The 24,705-nt window shown below is 38.6% G+C and overlaps 1 protein-coding gene across 4 annotated transcripts in view; it reads right to left on the minus strand.

Annotated features, from left to right (window-relative positions):
* Window positions 1-23,185, minus strand: part of ehbp1 (EH domain binding protein 1) — a 159,940-nt gene extending 136,755 nt beyond the window's left edge. For 3 of the 4 annotated variants that reach the window (XM_084948667.1, XM_084948669.1, XM_084948668.1), the window contains exons 1-4: window positions 22,795-23,185; window positions 21,766-22,247; window positions 581-638; window positions 384-479 (exon numbers count right to left, since the gene is read on the minus strand). In XM_084948667.1, the coding sequence (XP_084804793.1) occupies window positions 384-479; window positions 581-638; window positions 21,766-21,869 (258 nt within the window). In that variant the 5' untranslated portion in view covers window positions 21,870-22,247; window positions 22,795-23,185. The remainder of the gene's footprint in view (window positions 1-383; window positions 480-580; window positions 639-21,765; window positions 22,248-22,794) is intronic. The other variant, XM_084948666.1, reaches the window with a different exon arrangement.
* Window positions 23,186-24,705: the final 1,520 nt, after the last annotated feature.

Consider the following 24,705-nt stretch of genomic DNA (forward strand, 5'->3'; position numbering starts at 1 on the left):
ATGGCTTTAACAGAAAAAAACTGAACTCTGGAAGTTAGAAATTGTTTCTACAACAATTGATTTGTAAATTTGTGATCTTGTGAAAGATATCATTAAGGAATTGTAGGCAAAAGTCAGGAAAATTAGCATTTTATGTTAAATTTAGAAAAATATTAGCTGTGTTGAGCAATTTTAACCGTCTGTGTGTGCTTTTGGTATTGAAATCAACTGGAAAAGTTCACATTTTGCTATTAGGATTAGTTTGATGAGGGGACTAAATAAGTGTGCTTCCAACTAAATGTATATAAATGTTTAGCCAAACATTTTCCCAGAAAAGTCTGAAAAATTAGGGCTAGAGTTTCCTTAAAGGCCTGTTTTACACAGATAATAGAGCAGCAGGTTACCTTAAAAAGAGTGACCGTGATCTCAATGTTTTCTGGTACAGGCCACACCACGACTCCTCTGTAGGGGTTTTTGATGCCAGGCTGCCAGCTGTGAGACTGCAGGACAGAAGGATAGATGATGAAAAAAAATTACATTTGGAAATAAGTGGAAATTGAAAACTTTCTTAAACTAAAAATGCATCTAATCCAATACCAACCTTGGAGGATTTCCGTCGACTTCTACGCGTCCAAACCACCACCAGTTTGTCTGGTTGCCTGTGAGAAGAGAGAGAAAAGAAAGATTAATGTAAAAAAGGCCAGTCCATCCACTTCTGTGCTACACTTCAACATATAATTACTGTCAGTCTAAACTAGATTGTATTTTATTGCTTCAAGTTTAAAACCCTGATAAGCCCTCTGGCTCTGCGCACACATATACAAATACCTGCATAGTCTCACAGCATGAATAAATCATGATGAGACAACTAAACCCCAGCTTTGTCCCTGCAGACTGTAGCACAAACAACAGGATGCACACTTGCAGAAATACAGAGTATACACATACAAGCACGAGCTTAGTCTAACAGGAGAAAAAACAAACAAAAAAAACGAAAAACAGATAGGGGTCTGAGAGTTAGGATAATCTGACCCAGTCCAGGATGGAATCAGCTGTAAGGTGTAATAACCACTGAGATCAGTGCATTAGCTGTTAGTGGCAGAGCTAACACAGCATGGAGGAAGCAATTTGGAGAGGTTTCACACCTGGGATGCCAGCAGCACATCTTTCAGCCCAAATTCACCAGAAAAACAGTCACGAAAAAGCCTTTTTTGTTGTACATGAACATTAGTACATATGTGAACAGACAAAGCAAACATTGTTATCAGGAACATTAAAAAATAAAAAATAAAAATGTAAAAATGTAACATTCATGCCCAGAAACAAAAATCAGTAGATTAGAGATTGTGACCATTTTACAAACTGCCATGCTAAGTTCAGTCACATGACAAGGCAGTGCTGTGGTGGTTAGCAATGTTGCCTCACAGCATGAAGGTTCTGGGTTCAAATCCGCCTCCCACAGACCAAGAACGTCCATGTTAGATTATTTTAGAAGAAATATTTACTTATTTTACATCATCAATTGAAGTTGCAGTCCAACAAAAAAAGTTTTTGTGACCTGATGTAATTCCTTATTTTAAAAAATATATTTTAAGTACTGCTGCATAACATTTTTTTTAAAACTGACAAATGAGATGACAGGCAGCAGTTGAAGGAACAAACCAATACAATTTTTTAAACAGCATCAAGACAATGCAGGGTGTTTATAAGCAGAAGAGGAGTGGCTGTAGTTCAGATTAGGCATCTAAGTGCATTCTGAAATGCAGCTGATGGTGCTGCGGTTCATGTGTTAACTGCTGAGGCATACTTTGGCTTTTAGTCATGCTTAAGCATCTCTCTCACTCACTCTCATGGGCAAGCCTCCACTTCATGCTGTGAACCTCTCCAGCTTCATGGATAGCAGTCTGTAGCTAATGCAGACCTCTGGTTTTGCACTGTCACGAAGAAAGGGAGCAAACTACTCTATGTGTATTCATCAAAATAACTTTATAAGCTCTGTGAGTGACTAAATAACAAGAAGCTACATCATATTAATATTGCCATCAGTTACAGATGCACTAATCCAGATTTTCCTACTTCCAATATCACACTAATACATTAGCTTTTGGTATCTGTTGATAATGAGTAATGACATAATACCAGTGTTAAATCAACAATTTTCATCCCTCACTGTGAGAAAGACTGGAAATCATTCTTTAAATGCATGGTAACATAAATGTTGACTTAAACATCGCCCTCCCAACTTTACATAAAGCAAAACATAAATACAAGGTTATACATTTACTGAATTTGGTATATATTAATCAAATAATGAAAAGCTTCCCATAGTGTATAATCCACAACAAACATCTTTCTAGTTTCTAACTAGTTTGACCTAACATAAGGAGAAGTCAACAAATTAAATGAAAATCATAGTATTGAGTTTGTGTCCATTTGTGTGAATCACTGGCTATGAAGACTGATGGATTTTAGGAAACGCAGAAACAGCAGAGTTCACCACGGAGGAGAAGTAGTGCCAAAAAAATATCTAGATAAAAAAATTGAGCATGTGAAGAACAGACTTTTCCTGTAGTGGACAGTTTGTACTGTTTTAACACTGTTTCATTGCAATTAATTGGTCTATTTTATGACTTTGCTCTTCATCATGACAGCAGCTAAGCTTAAGACTCAACAACAACAACACAAACACGAGAAAGAGTAAGACAAATAACATTTTCATGCCATTTTCTGCTGACAGTACACAGCTAAAACCTATAGATAACGGTTTACAGAGCGTCCATGTTGTGTACAACAAACATGCCAGTCTCATTAGAGAGAGGGGAGCAAGTGCAACAAACTGAAAGTAAAACATTTGTATTCTGATACAGTCCTTAGCAAACTGTTATGAAAAAAAAAATACAGTAACTATAATTTGGCAGTGGTCTAGCACATCTATTAAGCACTGTATATGCTAGATTCAGCGATAAGACAGAACTTTTACTTTGAAGGCAAATGTTCTCTGTTTCCTGTTTGCATTGCACCTTTCATGTTTCACAGTTTTCGCTACTACATGGTGACCAGTTGGTGAGTGTTAGCAGGCAAGTCAGCATCTATGTCAGCTTCTATGCAAACTACAGGCGACTGCAACAATGTGCCAGCAACTAAAGTATTAACAATGTGACCAATAATTTCACCAACAAATCGAAAGCAATTTCCAGTAACAGTCTCCAACTGTCAGGGTGGTTCGCCTACCAGTCGGCGTGACTAAGACCTGAATAATTAAGCAGCAGCAGATTTTAAAGTTAAAATTCAGAATGAAACACTAAGCCTCTTCATGCAGATTAGTATTAAAATCCAGATCTGCATCATGAAGTTCTGTATCTGCAATATTTTAGTGTAAAGTACTGGATGTTAAACACTAGATTCATGCATGCACCAGCCTTTATGTATAAGATTTTTAAGAGAACAATAACAAAGGAAAATAATGACAGACTGTGTTACAGAGAGCAAAAAGACAAGAGAAAAGAGGGAAAGAGTGAAAAGAGACAAGAGGAGAGGGGAGAAGAAAAATGACATAACAATTTAAGCCTTGAGGAGAGGCCACACATAGAGGAGCTATTGTCCAACAACACATGCCATATCAGAGAGAAGGCAGAGACACACAAATATCACCCTCCCTTTGTCTCCTTTGTACAGTATTTGTTGAGCTATGAGAAAAATTTAAACCATTTGTCTGCAGGCTAAATTATTTCAACGCCCTTTTTTAGTTGTGTTCAGCTACAACTTCAAGGCTTCATTCTGTGTGTAACATTAATCAATGAGCCATCAGAGAGGAATGTCACAACACAAAAACACAAATGAGATGAAGACGGCCACAAAAAGGCCTGAGGAAAAACTATTAAAGTGGCATTCATCAGCTCTCAGTCATACCAAGAGTTCACTAGTAGAGTTCACAGCTAGATTACAGCCTTATGTTTACCCTAGATTTGAAATTTAGTTTAGATGTTTTATAATTTTATAGTATATGTTTAGTTGGTTCTGCTTTCTCTTCATGTAAGAACTTTGCAAAGTGGCATCCAGAAAAGACACCAACAGGATAAAGCACAGTACACAGATTAGAATTAAGCCAAGAGTGCTCTGGCCAAAATAAGCAGCAGTAGAACAGAAATTGGTTAAATAGACTAGTGATACCCACACAAATACATACAGCAAAACACAAAATAAATTTGAAACAAATTATTATGAAGTCCAAACCCTAGGAGCGTTTTGTCTCATACTTGAGCATGACCACTACCCTTCTGAATGTTAAGACCTTCACAAACTGGATGCCTAAAATCCGTGCAAATATTTTTTTGCTTTAAAAATATTTTTTTAGCCTCACCTACTCTTACTGCAGCTGATCACGTCAACCGCATAATTTCACTGGATGAATTTGCAGTACTTATTTTTTTGAAACAAGTATTTTATAATCCAAATAAGACCTGACCAACTAGCATTTGGCAACAATTGCACTCGTAACTCAAATTGTGTGCCGTTACTGAATATATAATGACATGGAAACAGTAAAATAATAGTATTTTACTACATTCATACTGCTAGACGCTGCTCCTGGTAAATGTCTGAAATGATTTCTCTGCCTCCTCAGATATGTTCCCAATTCTGCCAAGAACTCAACCTCCCCCACTGACATCCTGAAATATGTACAATACGCCTGTGATACACCTTCCACTCCTGGACCAAACCGTGCCTTCTCCTGAGAATTGGATGGACCCAGAATCTCAGTTTTTACATTTTTCGTATTTATTCAGGAGAAAAATCAGCCTCTCCAATTCATTTACTCAGTAGGATTCCCATCGCTTTTATTTTAAAATTTCATTTCATGTTAATCAAGTACCCTCACCCCCTCCAGTCTTGGGTTGGACTCTGTCGTCTCTGAATATCCCGAATATCCCAGAAAACCACAAGCAAACCCAATGTGACCACAACATAGAAAGAGGATAATACATTTATTTGACATAGATTTATTTTACCAACAAAGATTTCCATTTAAAGAAAGATAAAATAAACTAAAGGTCTGCAGCTCCAGTCAAAGAACTGATACCACAGCAAATGGATTGGTGTTTATATAGTGCCCACTCAAAGCAATCCTACACAACAAGCCCTGTTCTATTCTATTGGCAATTTGGGGTTGAACATCCTGCCCAACACACCGACTAGAGGAGCCACAGGTCAAACCACTCACTTTCCCATTAGCAGATAAGCTGCTCTATCAAATTGAATTCAATTTGTTTAAATAGCATCAAACAACAAGAACAGTTGCTCTACTTCCTGCACCACAGTAACCTCAGAATAAAATAGTAAAAGACACAAGACACAAAAAAGTGGAAGGAGTCTGGGCCAGCCACATAAAGGGCAGTAGGATTCAGGACTTCTCTAAAAACAGACTACCAGAATCTCCATCCTGAAAGCAGAGAAACACTCCCACAAGGAGGTCTGGGAAATATGGAGCACCTTTTCCGGCCTCCCTCACAAAAGTACTCCATACCTAAAACATTTCATAATGAGAGAGCGGAGATGGGCAAAAGACTAGAGAGAGGAGAAGCTGAGAAAGGTAGTCCTCATTCATCTAAAGATTTGAAGCAAAAAAACAACTGGTTCATGTATTGCTAACGCTGAGATCGCCAAGGCTCCAGGACAGAACAAGGACCACTTCCACCAACTGTCAAAGACAGTTGAGTTGGAGTTTGCTCATAGTACAAGAAATCCACTGGAGAAGCTGCTGCTTAAAATGCGCCGTTATTTTTTTTCAAAACACTAAGCAATTAAAATACCCACAGAGGAGCACCCTATATACCACTTTATTTGATAATTTAGGTAAGATGGTGTAGGTGTACCCTTACTTGACTCTCACTAGCAGAATGGGAGAGACAGAAATTAAAGAGGCAAGAAGCATGAAATAATGAGCACAAAAGTGTGTGAAATGGCAATACAAGAGGGAAAATGTTCTAAAGAAGACAAAAAAAAAGTGAAAATGATATTCAAAGAATGTTGAAGAAAGAAATGAAAAGACTAAGAATTTGTGCATGTGTATGTTGGAAAGAGATGGCAGATAAGACAAAAGTGGGTATTTCTTATCCACAGAAATGTGCATTTAGTGAGCATGTAGTTATTTAATGTTCCCTTGAACACCACATCAGCAATATGTGGAGTCGATAATCCTGACGTTACTGTGGAGTATGTGTTTACAGACTTCACAAACACCACCTACCAACATACCAACAGTTTCCATTTAGTATAATTAACCAAAAATTACCAGATTACTTCTAGTAGATTTCTCAATCAATTCAGCTTAGGATTGATATCTCTAAGACAAAGAGATATTGACATGGAGAAAGAGAAATTTAGACCAAGAGAGATCAACAAAGAGAGATAAGAGATAAAGAGAGATATTTAATCGCATCATCCTGCTCATTGTGCTCTATCATAGTGATGTATGGAGTCCACTCAGTAATCACGACCTCTACATGTAAGGCTCTGCAGATATACATTTTACATTCATGTTTAAAAAACAACAACAACAACAACAACAACAAAAACCCACACACACAAACAAATACCTACTGATCATTAGCATTCACAGGAGAGTACTCAAACTCTCAGAAGAAGAAACTAATGCAGATTAGAAGGTCATTTGAACCTAAACAGAGCTTATGAATGGATAGAATATCTCGTAACTGTCAGAAATGGACAACTGAGCCAGATCATAAAGAGGTATAGGCTGAATGACCACAAACTGGCAAGTGAACAAAGATGATGCAATTCATCCTGAAATTGTGCAGTGAAGTAAGGAACTCTTAGTTTATTTCATTCACTTAGGTAATTCCAAATTTCAATCAGCAAAAGGAACAAGGACAATGAGAAAGGGCATACACACACGCACACACATGTCCAATATGACGTTTAAGTGTTCACTGAGCTTTCCAATTTAAGCTGAAACATCTAATTTTGTTGTTCTTTTTTCCTATTATTATTATTTTATAAACTGTATTATGATGCTTTCAAACAAGTTTTAAGAAACTCATGTCAATAAAGCACCTTTGAATTTCAATTGATAGACAAATTTATATAGAGAGAGACAGAGACAGAAAGTGAGAGAAGAATAAAGATGAATAAAGAGAAACTGATAGAGAGGGAAGTAAAAAAAATAGGGAAAGCAAAACAGTGATTTAAAGAGACAGAAAAAGAGAGGGAGACAGAAATACTGACAGAAAGAAATACAGAGAGAGACAAAGTGTGATCTGACAACTATTGTAAGAAAAAAAAAGCATTTCTTTCTTATCAGTTCCTAAAAAAGGTTCACAAACTGCATGAGAGGCTGATTTCCCAAAAAGTGAAATAATGTCACCATCTATAACCCCACAGAATAACATGTGCAGCTTAAACCAAAGACAGTCAAATAATCTCGCGCTTCACTGTTTGAAAGCATAAACACTTTAGGCTCTGCACACCTCGATCCCCCTGGATAGCTGGAAGTGAAGGGTGTGTCAGGAAGTTGTGGCTGCCATATCTTCCCTGTAGGCAGGAGAAAGGAAACACTTCATTTTGGTATGACAGTTCTAAAACCAACACGTATACGTGCACACACACACACACCACCTACACACTCTGAGAGTGTAGGAAACCCAAACACACAGCAGGGCGGGGCACAGCTAAGTTTCGGTGGCATGGCAATAAAACAAGTGACTAGAGCAGGGCGATGTGACCAAAAATATTTATCACGATATACATTTGAAAATTTGCGATAACGATATAACTGATGATATAATTGACACTAGACAAAATACTTTACAACTCCACAACTTTATTAGTGCAAAAAAAAAAAAAAAAAAAAAAAACCATCAATGTATTTTCACTTAAACAAGCAGCTGTTTTTTACGGAGCCCGGCAGGGGACATGGGAGAAAAAAAAAAAAAATTAAGACGGACTTTTGCGAGATCTCGCAAAACAAACTCGAGATCTCGCAAAAGTTTTAGCCGCATTCTTCGGACGCCGGCTCGAAGCTGACCGGTAGGTCGAGGCACGATGTGCCGGGAAAGCGGTGTTCCTCCCGGCTGTAGTAGGTCTCGAGCTAACGGGAAGAATGCGGCTAAAACTTTTGCGCGGATCGCGCAAAAGTTTTGCGAGGATCCCGAGTTTGTTTTGCGAGATCCCGAGTTTGTTTTGCGAGATCCCGAGTTTGTTTTGCGAGATCCCGAGTTTGTTTTGCGAGAGCTCGCAAAAGTCAGTCTTAATTTTTTTTTCTCCCATGTCCCCTCCGGGGCTCCGTAGTTTTTTTATGTGATTTAAAGTTATATAAAAATGTAACAGTGCAAATGCAAATTCCTCGCTGACAGTTTAACCAAAAGGCATTTCCAGTGGAAATTGGCCGACATATCCTCAGCATAACCATGTATAATATCCACAAAACTTAAAGAGGTTATACACACACAATACGATAATATTATGTTAAAGCACAGTACGTATCACTCCGTGAGGCTCCTGCCTACGATAGCCGTAATGCTCCGACAATCCATCAAGCGGTGCAGGTTCGTAGCTTAGCAAAGTCGTACTAAAACATTTGACAGATTTTCGAGCGCCGTGTACCACATAAAATCGTTTCGAGGTCAGTAAACACAACCAGAATTCATACATAAGGCACACGGGATTATAAGGGGCACTGTCGATTTTCAGAAAAATCAAAGGATTGATTTAAAGTGTGCCGTATTTTCCAAAAAACACGGTAATAACGACGGCTCGCTAGCATGCTCTACCAAAAATAGTGCTTTGTTGTGTATCTGACGGTCGAAAGCTAAACCAGTTCCACACCACTGAAGCTGCAGCATTTTTACAAACCACTTCTGGTTCATCTGTTTCATTCAATGATCCGCTTTCGCCCTCCTCATTCTCCGTTGCCGCCGGCATGCTTTTTCCGCCATGTGCGTATGAAAACAAAGGCTCCGCGCATGCGCGTTTTACCCAAATTCTATCGCGATATTTCATTTTCTTGTCGTTGCCCAACATTATACCGGTATTACCGTGAACGGTATGATATGGCCCAGCCCTAATAAACACAGTGATAAAGTATCATGTATCTTAAAAACACAATAGACACTTTGGCAAATTGCAAGAAGCAAAGCTGTCCACTAAATAATGATTTCCATTTTTATCCAGCTAAAAGATAAATATTCTTCTTTGTTTGCTGTATTTTTAACAGTATCCTGGTTTGTGGTATCAAGGACATTAGAAAACTAAGTTTTCCAAATAGAACTGTCATACTCAAATGTAGTGAGCCACCAGCCATAAAAAAAAAAATCTAGGGATGAATGCAATGAAGAGAATTCTTCTTTGACATGTGACATGCAGTGTAGGGGTGCAGCGCTAACTGACTGCCACAAGCGCTTAACGCCAAATGTCTGGTCAAAATGAGAAACACACAGTAACAGCCCCACCATTAAAAGCTTAGCAAAAGAATGTATTTGTCATACCTGACCTACTTCGTAAGTTCTGACTCAGTAAAGACAGCAATGAGAGCATTATTTGGAGATAGAGACAAATGAAAGACAGAGGTATGAAAGAGAGGGAACTGTTTTCACTGGAAAACAGCTTCCTTAATATTGTAAGTCCATTTAATCTTATTTACAAAAGGGTTTGTTTGGGTATTTTATTTTATTGAGTTATCTGTACTTTTTCCCCAACATATTGAGGAGTATAGTTATGCATGCAAATTAAACAGCCTAGTATAACTTTCCCTTCTTAAGTTGAAGCTTGTTGCGATAATGAGTTTCCAAGATTTTGGAGTGTATCAGTGGAAGTTTTTTTGCATATCCATCCAAAAGGGCAGTTGTGGGGTCAGACGCCTGGTTTGTGAGCTCCGTTCTAGCACATTCTAAAGGTGTTTGATGGGGTTGACACTTTGGCTCCATCTTAAAAGGTAAAACAAAAACAAAAAAAGAAGAAGAAGAAAAAGAATAAATGCATGAAATGCACGGGTGACTCTTGCGACAAAAGGCCCAGGGATACTCATGCCTTAGGACAACAAGGGACAGGAGGAGAGTAATTGGGAACTAAAGGCAGGAAACTGTTAATGACCTTTCCACCTTTTAGGAATTTCACTTTTTAGAGAGCTTCCTAGTGAAAATCAATGTCAAAGTTTTGTTTTCATAATTGCTGAAAGCCAAATTCTTAATTGAAATTAAAATCTAACTAATGACCCAGCCCTCATTCCTGTGGGCATTTTGATCCTTTTAATGTGAAGACTGAAACAACTTGTAAACATCGCCTCTTAAGCTGCAACTGAGCTTTGAAGAGGACATCTAACAGACAGATTTTCAACACAGTGGTGCTTTATAATCATCTTGCTGTGTGCATTTTGTAAAATCTAAAAAACTTTCCTATAAAATCTGAAATTTGTTCCTTCTCTCTTCCGGCCTGCACTGCCAGTCATTTGACCTCCAATTATACAACAGTAAGTCAGTGTGTCTGTGTGAGCCAAAAGCTGGGTCAGTGACACAGAGTTAATGCTGAAAGCACTTAAGCCAAGCACAAGAGTCTGGAGTGAAAGCTAGAGCACCTCTCTAATCAGCTTGTGTGCCAGTCCATGAATGTGTAATGTTTGTTTGTGACTACTGTAATGCCAGGTTATGTATTTCTGACAACTTTATGTATTTGTGGATTTTTTTTAATTAAAATGACCTTTATAGACTAAAGACACAGAACAGCTACAGTCTTTAGTGTCTAATTTAAACATTTGTTTTACTAATCTCATTACTTACTGGATCTTGCTGCTATAAAAACTACAGACTGGAGTGTGAATTGGAAAAGCAGAGGATTTTTCCAGTCACTTCTAGACTTCATTATTTCCACTGAACACCTAAAGACATCAAGCATGAAGATTACTTTGAAGCATTTTCCATTCTGTAAACAGCCTGGGTTGTTTCAAGCCAGAAGCTATTATTTTTCAGAGCTCTTCTTAAAAGGATAGCTTTGTGGAGGCAGCAGTAGCTGAGAGCTTAACTGCAGAAACAGACTGAAGGTCAAGTGTGGCCAATTATGAAAGGTCTACCATGGCTGAGAAGAGGGACTAGCTGAGAGCAAGGTACAAGGAATAAAAGTGGGTAGGCTGGATGGATGAAAGTGGAGATCAAAGGCTCCATCATACCCTGAGGAACAGAGGTCAGGTAAGCGTCTTTTAAATCTTACCCCGTGAGAAAGCACAGGAAGCAAAGGGATCAAAATGCTGCTGCTGGCTAACAGCACTGGCCTGCAGATGAAGGGTTAAAGTCTCTGCACAGAGAGTATGGAAACTTCTGGTAAATAAAACCGTGTTTAAGTTGTCCCAATTTCTGGGAATGACAACTGACAAAATAAAAATAAAATCAAATAAGTGAGAGAAACAAATGAGCCATTTACACACGGGGAATGGTTTGTACTTCCCTTCCTGGGTTTTTTTTTGTGTTTTTTTAAGTCAACTGGCTTATCTCCAACTGCTTACTTATCACTTCCAATACACTTCTGGGATGCAGGGGGAGTCCACTCATAGCATTATCTCTGGATAAAAAAAAAAAAAAAATGAAAAGGCTTTCTAGGCAAACTGAGTCCTTCTACATCTGACATATCAAGGGGAGAGAAGCAAGTCAAACATTTGAGGTAATCAAAGCCCGTAGAAATGGATATGCGTGAACAGTTGACAAGACAATTAAGCATTACTGACCTCACCAGTTGGCGCCCAAATTACTACTTGGTTAAACTAATTACTTATATTTTATTATTGTACAAAACCCACACACTGCTGTTTCTGAGATGTTACCGTGTTGCCCGCCACCAGTCAGGGCTGCAGCTCAGAGGGCGTGTCTCTCTTGTTTGTGACAGGAAAGTGCAAACTAGCAAACAAATGACAGCCGCATGAACCATAGCTTCAGTACTTTGATAAAAAAATGAACGGCTGAAGTCAGGTGTGCCAGAGTAAACTTGTGGACAACAACCCATGATGCACTGTCATATGATGATATCACAACAACACAAAGAGCAAGATGTTATGAGTGAATATGTGTTTCCAACCAAAAGATCCCAGCATATAATCATGGATTAAAAAAAATAAACAGAGAACAAAAGGGTTTCATGAATCACAGTGGTAGTAGGAAACCAATGCAAATAATGATCAACATGCATCTTACTTCCACTCTAAGGGAAAACACAACAAGAGCCTCAGGCAGAGATCAGGCACAGCAGGAATCATGTAGATCATGAATTTGGGAGCAAAATAATTAAGAATGAAACTACCTTTCAGTGGGAGAAGTGAGGTAATAAATCCTTTCTTCCCACACCACCATTCACCAACAGCCTCAGGGAGTGACTGACACTGTACGAATCATAACCATCACATGCTTAAGAGCGCACACAGCAGAAAACAAGGAGCCCTGGTGAATACATTTCTAAATTTAATGATAGATAAGCAGCCAGGCGACTGTCACAGCGCTGATATTTGTGAGCAATCAATTATTTTGTCTGAGAATCAAACTGAAGAGGGAAAAACAAGAAGATTTTAAGTCTTTAAGATAATTTGCTGACAAATGAAACTGCTTATGTTTTAATATCTCTCATATTGTCTGTGAAGGTTCTCAGTCATCCAGGTCATCGTAGTCAAAGGAGCTTGCAAAGAAAAGCGTCTGGACTTCTTTAAGTTACTTGAAGACGTTTCACCTCTCATCCGAGAAGCTTCTTCAGTTCTAAGGTCAAATGGTGGAGAGTCCCAGATATAAACCTAGTGGGAGTATCCCCCCACAGAGAGACAAAAGGACCCCCTGATGATCCTCTAATCGCCTGAGCCAAGGTGTGAAACTGGGTGTGGGTCCCAATCAGCCAGAGTTTCGGGTGTGTTCATTGTGAATCTCTCATATTATAATTCAAACAGCAGCTTAAAAATGTTAACTCTCCAACACATCTCTCCCCCTTTAAATAAAATGCCTTTATTCTCATGGCACAGTCATTAATTCACCCATTTTCTTAGCCACTTATCCAAAGCAGGGTCACTGGGGGCTGAACCGATCCCAGCATGGCCATGTTTTCTAATAGGTTTCAGGATATAAGCTTCAGTCAGAGTTAAACAGGCGGAAAATGAAATTTTCCCGATATAGCATTAAATTCATATTATCATTATTATGAGATTTATAACAAACTGAATTTGCCTCTCTATAGTTTAATGTATCTCAACATATAACACACAGTAACAAAAAAAAAGACATGTTTGGGTGCACATAAATTTATGACTGGATTTCTGCACACTTTGATATTTATGTGCAGGAGGCCATTTCTGAATGCTGGACTAATTTTTTTTAATCAGAGCTTAATGTGACTGCATTTGGAAAAGTGGTTATAAGTGGTTATAAAAGTGGTTATTTATCACTCAGTGCAAGTAGCCATACACTGAGCAGGTAAAACATCATGAACACCTGCCTAATATTGCATTGTTCCACCTTTTATTGAGAGCTGGGGAATTTGGAGGCAAGTCAACACGTCAAACTCATTGTTGTGCTCCTCAAACCACTCCTGAACCATTTTGCTTTATGGCATCATGGACACAGCCACAGCCATCATGGAATACCGTTTCCATGAGACAGTGTAAACGGTCTGCAACAATGCTTAGGTACATGTCAAAGTAACATGCACATGGCAGGATGGCAGGGCCCGAGGTGTCCCTACAGAACATTGCCAAGAGCGTCACAATGCCTCCACCAGCATCGCGTGCCAGGTTTTCCAGAGGTAAGCGACAGACACATAAACACATAACCCTGACCATCCACGTGATGCAAAAGAAAGCATGATCCATCAGACCAAGCCAGCTTCTGCCATTGCTCCGTGGTCCAGTTCTAATGTTCACGTTGTCACTGTTGCCACTTTCAGCTTTCCAACAGCTTGTCTGTTGTATCCAACCACACAGGTCAGCCTTCGATCCCCATGGGCACCAAATGAATCTTGTGACCCAATATTGTTGAAACTGTTCAGCCGACATCGATTCAGTTATGTTAACTAATTATGGTAAAGCTAAATCATTCACCACTGCATGTCAAAATGTAAATGTAGCTTTATGCTGAAGGTGACAAACTTTCAATAGGTGTGTTTCTCTTTTACCCACAGACTATTGAGTTTGGTGTGTTTGACTGCACATTAACCTCCTCTGCTGCACCACCCTGGCTGTAATGCCATTGGTCATTGGCAACCCCACAGGGTGCTATGATTGGACAACGAAGCAAATCATCCAAAGAGACCCAGAGGGGGAAAAAAAACACTTTGTATTGCAAGAGAGGATCCTAAATTCCACCTATGTCAACTATATTTTCCAAAACCACGTTTTAAAACTGTACGAACTGTACAGTTCCAGACACACACACGGTATGAATCAGCCTGCAGATGCTGCAGCAGTGCTCTGCAGGCTGATAAATGATGAGCAGTCTTCAGGGCTGTGTGTTTTTTTCTGCCTGACAGCAGCGAAGTGAAACACACCAGCAGAGTTTTCATCACATTTTACACCCCATTGACTACTTCACAACCCTGCAATGTTTCATGTCTATTGGTGTGTGTAGGAGGAGTGTGTAAATGCCCTGTTTTTGTCTCATGATTGCAGCACAGAACAACAACACTTGGGTGAATTCTACTGCAAAGCAAGCCTCCCCCCCCTCAAAAAAAAAAAAAAGCAACTGAGGTGCGACAGACGAAGGAAGATGAAGTAATCGGGAGAGAATGGAGAAGAAAGAATAAATGGAGAGAAAAGCAGTCATTTCACTGTGAAAGCTAACCCAGAAGACATCAGTGAGCTTGGGGCAAGAAAATAGAAAAATCAGAATTAGAAAAAGAGGCGATAAACTTCAATAATAAAAAGCTCAAGCACTAAACATAAAAATTGCTTTACATTTGCTATAATTTTACATTTTACTTGTGTGTTTCTAAATAAACAAGCATGGATCGTAAAACTGAAACAAAAACAAAGGAGATGTTTGCAATTAAGTAAATTCAATCCAGGGACAGAGTTATTTTCCCCAAAACCTCAAACATAATGACAATCCAGATTTTATGGTTTCATCCAAAATTCCCGGACAAGAGAAATGACAGCTCTCTACTACAACCTGGCAATAAAAACCCTCTACTGGTGCCAAAGTTATACTCAGGAATCTGTCAAGGCCTTCAGATTTAAAGAGAATGGAGAGCCACGTCAGACAAGTTGGCAAGAAGAGGTTTCTCTGGCAGAGAAATGAGATGGACGCTCGCCATAATGCACACACGCTCAGCAGAAGACAACATGTCACAGCCTAACGCACGCTGGTCATTTCCACTGAAAAGGTTGGCCATTAGTCAACTGTCAGCCAGATGCTTCAACTGTGGAATTCATTTCTACACGTCACGCATTTCACAACACACAAGTACATAATAACTGTGTTAAGAACACCACTTCCAGTGCATTTCATGCTTACAAAGACACTTCAAATTTAAATTTCTTTTCAGTGCCCTCTACCACAAACTGATTCGAACAATAAGAGCCTGATTAATGTATAATAATTATTATTATAATAAAGTATGAACCAAAGGAAAATCCTGAGCACTGGAATAACATTATTGCTTTAACCAGTTTTGTAACGTGTGATTATCCACTTATTAAAAGTGATTGAATTTTACCCTATACCAAGTTCTACCAAATACTAGCCAAGAAAAAAAATGACGTATTTGAGTTTGTGGCTAACACACAGTCAAAGTCAGTTTGCAGATCCCTCAACAACAACAACAACAACAACAACAAAAAGGCTATGAAAATCTCCACATGCTTTCTTCATCTTGTCATCCAAAGCCCTACCTGAAAAACCACCAACCTGTCAGGCTGTACCAGTTTCTACTGCCTAATTCAGTGACACCGAATTACTGAATTTGATAACTACAAAACATTTTATCACTATTCAGACATTCATGAGACACTTTACGCTGCTGCATCAAGGAAGTGAAGAAAAAGTTGTAAGTAGAGCATTTTGTGCCCTAGGGGTCAAACAGCAAGCAATGGATGTTAACCAGCTATGTAATGTGTCGCAATCAGCCCAGTGGCTGATATAAAGTTAATAGGGAATTTATGCACACACCCATCACTTCTGCTCAAAAATTGTCAACATTAACCAGAAAAAACCCCCCAAAGATTTCTGTCAAATAAAGGTATCTCATGTTCAGCAATGCCTTGACTGTCTATTCATGCTTGCATAGTCATCTCCACCAAATGCCCACTGAAAGCCAGAAAAACAAAGAATCTATAAAGTGCTTTCTATGATAAATTCTTCTGCTGCTTGGATCTGCAGCAGGACCCCTTGTCTCCCCAAAGCAGATGGGAAAATCCACTTGTCTCTGTGTTTACCTGATAAGAGTGTCTGTGTGTGTTCAAAATGTCTAAATTCCTATAAAAGTGTGGACGTATGCCTTCAGGGTATGTGTGCAGTCTTTGATTGATATGAAGCTTCTTCCTCAGAACTGAACATTCCCTGTTATGTCACGTGGGTGTGAGGGAAGAAGTGATGATTAGCCATACTTGCATGAGCAAGACAGACCAACCATGTAATCAATAATGTCTCTGTGCTGATTGCAGTGTGCAACTCCCACGTCTTCTGTGTGGGTCTGCAAGACCTACTGTACTCATTCAGGTAATACTTCGTATATTTAGGGTCTGAAATAACACAAACTGGCTGATTAAAAGCTTAAATTTACAACCAATATGATACCAAGTTTTCTGATAGAAAAGCTGTTAATCTCAGTGGTTTAGAAAAGCACACAGAGGGGCAAATTAATGTCACACTCAATTAATGTGAGATTAACTGTGAGAAAGTGAGAGAGACTGTACAACCTATAATATAGTATAAGGCAAATAATGATCTAACCCACCCAGGTCACATCACCTGATCAGTGAGCGTGTGAAAGTCTCCAAGCTACTATATGTTGTCACCAGGAGATTACCAAAATTATAGATTATCAGCCGTCAGAGAAATGTCCCAAGCACATATAAGCCTCCAAAAGGCCATAAAACATCTACATTCATAAATATTCACAGACAAAAGCACATACAAAAAAAACATGTTAAAAAAAAAGTTACAAACTTCCTGCCACTTATTACGCATCATAATTACCTGCTTTGAATGAAAAGCAAGTGATACTAATGTAAATATTTCATCTAAAGACAGAACAGTCTTGCTGCAAGACTGAATGGTGTCTCATTTCCCTGGCAAACAAAAACAGTGTATTCATTAAATTTTAAATGGTTCGTCAGCATTGATCCTGCAGCCTGAAACGGCTGTGTGAGTGATGTTCTAACTTCCTGAGCTGCAGAAATCAATCAGATAGAGCAACAAGGGCACAGATAAAGGCTTGAAATCACTTTTAAAAAAAATATAACAACAGGAAAGAAAATTCCATCCATCACATTTCTGCTTACGTTAGCATGATGAAAAATTAAATGAATGTTCAGCAAACTTTCCCACACAGGAAATGATCCAAAAGTGTAAAATGATTGATGTGGTTGGGTTTAACAGGTAGATACAGCCTGTGAAAAAGCGTTCTATCACCAATTCGCCTGACAAAAGCGGACGACAAATTCGGGCTGTGTAATAGATTGATGCTTTAGAACTTACCAACATGATTTCAGAAGACATTTAGAATTTATATCACTTTCTCAATGTACCTAAAAAGCTCACTTTCCATATTCTCCTTCAGCAAGAAAGGAGACAACACCTGTCCAACAATCAGGAATAACTCATTGAAGGCATTGGTGAACCAAATACTAAAACTACATGTAAGAGTCAACAGTTTGCAAATCTGCAGGATTTGGGAGCCACAGTAAGAAAGAAGGTACCCAGACTCTCACAAAAAATCTGTCTTTCACAGAAAACAGATATTTCTCTTCTCTGCATTTTAACATGTTACTCTGGATGCAAACTAATATGCTAAATAACCAAAGTCAGACAATAAACTTTATAAAAATTCAAGGCAGCAATACTTGAACTCCTCCCATGTTATGAAAGGTTAAATTACTGTTTCTGTCAATGTAGTCTGGTGAGGCATTATGGCTTTACTTCCTTCCCCCATCTGATGGTGGGTAAACCAGTAAAAATAATAAAATGTTCAGTGTGCAAATAAACAGATTATATCTTTACACAGCTAAAGCTGTTTTTAAGCCGACTGTGACCTCACCTGCTGCCTTTGTAGAGGGAAAAAAAGCAGACATATCAGCATGACTAGTTGAGTGGATGATAAAAACACGTGACAAGAGAATCAATATCCTCAGATGCCCTAAACTCTTACACAATTCTCAAAAATATGAAAACATAATAATACATGAAATTAGTGAATAAGACACTAAAATTTAAGCATATGAGTTTATTTAAGTTTATACTGTTTTTCCAACCTATTTAAGAAGAATTTTACTGCAAAATCTGGGTAGCAGAGACTGAACTCCACAAACTAATCTGACCTTAAGTACATTTCAACCACATTTAAATGATATTATGACTATTAATTCTTTCAAATGGATCCTATATACACACACATACAATTTTTAAATGGAACTCCATTACATTACACTTAGTTTTGACAAATTTCTGAATGCTGCCTAACTTTTAGTTTTCTTTTTCCCACCTGTTTAACTGAGGTTTTGGCTGCGCAGTATCAATCAGTGTTTGGACTGGGCGATATGGCCTAAAATCCATATCACAGTATAATTTGAAGCATGTACAGTAACGATATATATCACGATATATTCTTTTCTTCTGTATAACGTATTTTACACACTATAAGGCACACTTAAAATCCTTTAATTTTCTCAAAGAAAACAGAGAATCAGACAATAGAAGTACACTCATTTACATAAAAACTTGTCACAATGAAAAATGTGTACAAACTTTCAGTTAAAACATGTATTCTGGATAAAATTTGAAGATTATTCAAGCTCAACCAAAGATCATATGACAAGAAGCAGCAAGCAGCCTGAGGCAAAGGAGTTCAACATGAAGGAAAACACATCCTTGAAGTGACTATTTGAAGTCCAGTTATCAAGATCATAGAGATTACTCTACTGAGCCTTTGAATATTTGAAATGCTTTTATATTTCACACTAAGCACAAATCACCCACACGTGTACATACAGGCACATGCAGGAGTACTGACACAAAGTAAGCATTCAGCCTTTTTCTTCCTGTTATTGATTACGAAAATTAAAAAGAACTATGGGCTTTTTTTTTGTTCAGTTGGTTTTTGGCTTTGTTTTTTTATTTTGTTTTTTTTTTTAAGACTTTATGAACCATTTGAGCTCTTCTAATGTGATTGAAACACCCCACTACAGCCCTGATGTGACTGCTCACCTGATACATTTAAAAGGGTTTTTCTGGCCACAGCTGTAAGAATGACTGATACACTAATTTGACAAAAACTGGTGCATCTGACACGCAATAAAGTTTCATATACCTATATACAAATACAAGAAAGAATCTAGTTGAAAACTGTTTAAGCAGTTTGGTTACAGATTGTGTTGTGACTGCTGTAACACAGGAATTTGGGTTCAACTTATTTTAACAGCTTTGAGCAAAATGCAAAAGCACTTGATCTCTAAGGATCAATAAATCACTGCAGTGCTGATTACCTATAGATAAGAACTGTATTATATAACAACAAATGGCTCTGTATACACATTTCTGGCATTTCATAACATGAAAGCGCCTCTCAAGACTGCAAAACAAAGTGTACTACTGACACTGAGCTGAGCCCACCCACCCTTTGCTCTGGGAAGAGAGGTACATTTTTGTCATTCCTTTCTCCAACACGTTAACATCTGTCTCAGGTCGAAGCTCTGTGGGGCTGTGTTAGTCACGCCTACGGCACGCTACTTGAGAATCTGTGTCTGCAGGCTACATCTTTACCTTACAAGCCCAAGCTTTTCCCTCGTTACAGGGCACACAGCTGCAGGCATAACTGTAGCACGTATCTACCTATCTCTCCACTTCATCTCCACATCTAAAAGCACAGCTCGTCCGCCTCTTTCATAAATTCAAATATTTCTGGCATACAACCACAAGATGAGCCGCTAAACTAAAACTAAACAATATTAACCGATTAAAAACACTGCATGTATGTTACTATTGCAGAGTATGTAAGTGTGCAGATCATTTTTGTCATATTTCTAACAGCGTTCACATCTGACTAAAAGAAGCAGGGATGAGATTCGTGTCACTTAAGGGTATGGATGCCTTAGTATGGTTTTAAAGCCAGGAGGGCAAGGACCTGCCTGCAAAACAGTCTAATTATTAATTCAATAACCAGCATTCTTGCTGTGGTGATGCCAGTATGATTACACACAAGTGAAAATGTACATATCTAAGTGTATAAACAAAAAACAAGTCCCATAAGCCAAGACTTGTGAAAGACACGCCTTAAAAGGCACCCTTTAAAACCTGACACACAACAAAAAGTATTACTTCTGGTTAAATTATTCTTCTCATGTAATGACTGATCTATTAAGAACATTGATGGTACATAGAATGAGATGTCTATTGCCTTTACATGTAAATTTATAAATTTACACTACCAATTAATATCATTTTAAATCTTTATTGTTCAAACATTATTTTCACTCCTGTGCAGTAAAGCTGGCAACTTCACAAAAGGAAAAGCAGTGCATTTAATTTTAAGAAACTCTGTAATTAATGATTTCTCGTTGGCATCTGTTAATGGCAAAAGCACCTCATCATCCTAAAAAGCAAAAAAGGCACAAAGGGCTGAAACTCAAATGGTGTAGATCACAGCTTGGCATTTAAAACACCTAATACTGGAGTCCAGACTAAATCTCAACTTATCCTGTTTCTCTCTCAAATGGGAGTAAACACTTGATTTCTGCTACTTTTAAAAAAAAAAAAAAACCTTTATCAGAGTACAATGATCTGCTACTTAATAACGCCTCTGACAAGCAGCTACATGCTTTATCAATCGCTGTGGAAATCATGTACATCACTGTTCTCTGTATGTCTGCAGACTTTCCTAGCTATTTGCTTGGTTTTCTGCTTGGGCTGGTTCTCTCTCATCTCTGTACATACATGTGTAAAAACCATAATCAAGAGTTTAAGTCACTTTTAAACTGTCACTTTTAAAGGCTGCAGTCTCCTGTTGATCAATGTGACTTCATGTAAACTTAATCTGACACACAACCTTTTTTAAAAAAGGTTGTGTGTCAGATTAAGTTTTTAAAGTTTTTTTTTTTTTAAAGGTTGTGTGTCTGGAGTTCATCAACTTACACTGTTCTTGAGTTGTATTTATGTGACTGTTTACATTAACCATTAGATTTTTCCTGTGAATGAGACTTAACTGGTTATATTAATAATTTGTATATATGGTGTGTTTGGAGATCAAGCTGAGATTCCCAAAAGCATCCCTAGAGCTGCTAGTGGTTTGCTCAAGAATATCAACAGAGGAGTGAGCGGAGGAAGAGAAGGGGAGTGAAGCCAGCACATCTGGTTGAAGTGAAATCTCTCTACTGCACCAAATCCACATCGATACACAAGAAAAAAAGGAACATTTTAAAAGCCAGCCGGGCTCCTCCCTGCATACAGACATGCCTGTACACCAAGGAGACTGTGAGTGTATGTGTGTGTGAATTATGGCCACCAGGAACAAGCTCGGCATTCCAAAACACACACACACACACACACACACACACAGAGTTTTCACTAGGCTTCAATGACAGCAATGTGGTCGCTAAAAACTCACCATTTCTTAGTGCATTCCACCATTAGTTCCTGATAGGAAGCCACGAACTGGAATTTAGACGCATGCTTCCCCACACGTTGCAGTCTCTTCCACACCGAGGCCATGTTTCTTTGGGACGCGGGGTAGTTTCTGCGTGCCTATCCCGTCCTGGACTTCCTTCTTTGGGCTTCCCTTCGCACGACTTCACGCTTGTGTTTATCTGAGCATATCCAACCCGCATAGACACATAGTTAATGTTTTACCGGAAGCACTTTAAAAAAATAATAACAAGAACGACACTAAGAAGAAGAAGAGGATGATAAGGACCGTCTTTAAAAACTGGCGGATAAATCCAAACGTAAGGAGGTGAAATCTCTGCAGCAGGAGACTAGGCTTGATTTGTAGAAACGCATGATGCTAAGGAGAAAAGCACTCCACAATTTCGAAAGGCGTGATGAGTAATCCACTGGGTATAAATATCATTTTTCCATCTGCTGACTTTCCTGCAAAAGAAAGGGGGGAAAAAGACACAGTCGGTAGAGAAACACAGAAAAGCCCGGAGTATCTTTGACTATGTCACAAACCCACTAAACGTTATAGAGATGCAATTTACGTAAAGCAGCTGCTCCGTTATCACTGGCTTAAGCTCTGCAGATGTTACAACAAGACAGTTTATCTGCAGAGCACTTTGTTCATGTATGAGAATGCAGCAGCACTTAATGCTGCCAACACGGCGTGTCGGGGGGGGGGGGGCTATTTGCTAGCATGTTTGATAATAAAATTTGAATTTCTGCAATTAAATAATGAAAGAGAAGCACTGACATCACACTAAAACAAGCTCTTTCAACCACACAGTTAACAAAAGCTGCAACAACATGCACCACCTGAAAGTGAGACCCCGCTAAAACACGTTTTAAACACGGACAAATTAGTGGAATTCCTCGGGAATCCAGGGAGTAGTCTGCGCCGCTGTCCGCCGCTAACCGGGGTGATTCAGCTTCCAGGCTAACGACTTTACATGTGAAACTCCTGAGGCTGTGTGACACTCACCTTACTGCAGCACCCAGCACATAATGTGTTATCAGAAGAGATGGCGAACTGTCTTAAAAACAGAACCAAGAAAACAGACGAGTGAGTGTAGCCTGCTTGCTGGCTAATTGCCGCTTTCTCTATGCTGCAGCAACACCAGTCATACAGCTAGCTAGCCCTGCTAGCGACCACGGCTAGTCATCACAACACGGCACGAGCGGAAACCGTTGCCTGGCACTCAGCTCCTCAGGTAAGCTCAACCCCCGGAACTCAAAAACCGGCGTTTATTCACGGCTGTCCCGCAGCTAAACTGACGCAAAGTGAACCGATCCCTGGCAGGGATCCCCTCAGTTAAGTAGTCCGATAGTTACTGATACTTTGACTGATCTGTTTATCTGAAAAGTGCATAAAGTTAGGCGAGGTCCTAAAAGGTTTCCGTTAGAGGAAGCTGCATTTTCAGGATAACTGAAAGAACAAGGATAACTCTTCAAGGAGTCTATTAATCATTATTACAAGCCAAGGAGACAAAATTATAATAGGAATAAATAAACATAGTATTATTATTATTATTATTATTATTATTATTATATAAAAAGTTCACTTGGCTGTAAGTCTTTTTTAGTGCAAAAGCTGATCTGATTTTCAGGTAAACAAGAAAAGGGATACTGAACTGCAATCAACAACACTATACCGGTCAGTTTACATACTGGAAAAGGAGTAGGACGAAGAGTAAACTTACGTAATCCTGCCTCTAAACTGTATTGACTGAAAATAAATTGAAATTCAAAACAAATAAGTTTAAAAGATAAGAAAATTACAGACAAATAAAATCAAAACAAGACAAAAAAAATAAAATATAGAATAAGGGTTAAAATACAGTTATACCCACAATATTTCTTCAGTAATATTTTAATGATATCATTATAAGCTATTCCTCAAACTTGCTTATCAAGTTTTTGCGCAAGATGTGTTTTATTTTGAAGGTTGATGCCCCTACATCCTGTCTTGGTTCAGGCTGACTTCACGGATCCTCTCCTCTCCATCATTTGCTCTGCCGCTTGGATGACTGAAGGCTGGAGAAACGCCTCCAGATATCAGCCATTGGTGGCATTTTTGTGCCTGTTTACTCATTCATGAGGCATTTCTAGGTTGTTGTTGTTGCTGTTGTTATCGCCCCTGTTAAATCCTACATCCATCAAACACATCCCTTAATCCTTCATAGGATGGGTTTGCTGCTGCTGTCCCCAGACCTCCTCAAGTCACCATCAAGCATCTGGGAGGTCAAATATCTGCAGTTTGCCAAACGATGTGGCATTTAAATGCAGTATACAGTAACACATTCCTCCTTTTTTAGTGGGTTTCAGCTATACACATAAAAATAGCTTTTTGCAAAGTGGGGAAACAAGTATTTTGTCCCTGTATAAGTAACATTAAAAACATGTAGTCTACATATATGCATCTTTTGTCTGTATGTATTTTGGGGGGGCCTGTTCTCATTATGCAAAGTCATATATTTTACTGGATCATGATAATTAATATGATAATGTTGCAACAGATTAGTATCTTATATGCTGCTGGGAAGATTTATTTCTAATCTGAAATATCCCGAACAAAAACTGGGAGCTGGTTCCACAGGACAGGAGCCTGATGGCTCTGCCTCCCATCTACTTTTCCAAACTCTAGAAACCACAAAAAAGCCTGCAGTTTGAGAGCAAAGTGCTCTATTGGAATATTATAGTACAATGAATTATTTAAGTTAAGTTATGATGTAGGATTTTTAATTCAATGGGGGAGCCAATATTAGTTGATAAATTACAGTTTTTGTATCTACAATATACAAGAAAACAGAGCAGAAACAGAAATCAGCTTAAAAAAGACATAAATAGGGTGCAGCTACATTAAAACCACACTACTTTGTACTACATTGTACAA

Source organism: Perissodus microlepis, chromosome 13 (genome assembly GCF_051167445.1).
Source record: "Perissodus microlepis isolate ML-2025 ecotype Zambia chromosome 13, ASM5116744v1, whole genome shotgun sequence".
Taxonomy (NCBI): Eukaryota; Metazoa; Chordata; class Actinopteri; order Cichliformes; family Cichlidae; genus Perissodus; species Perissodus microlepis.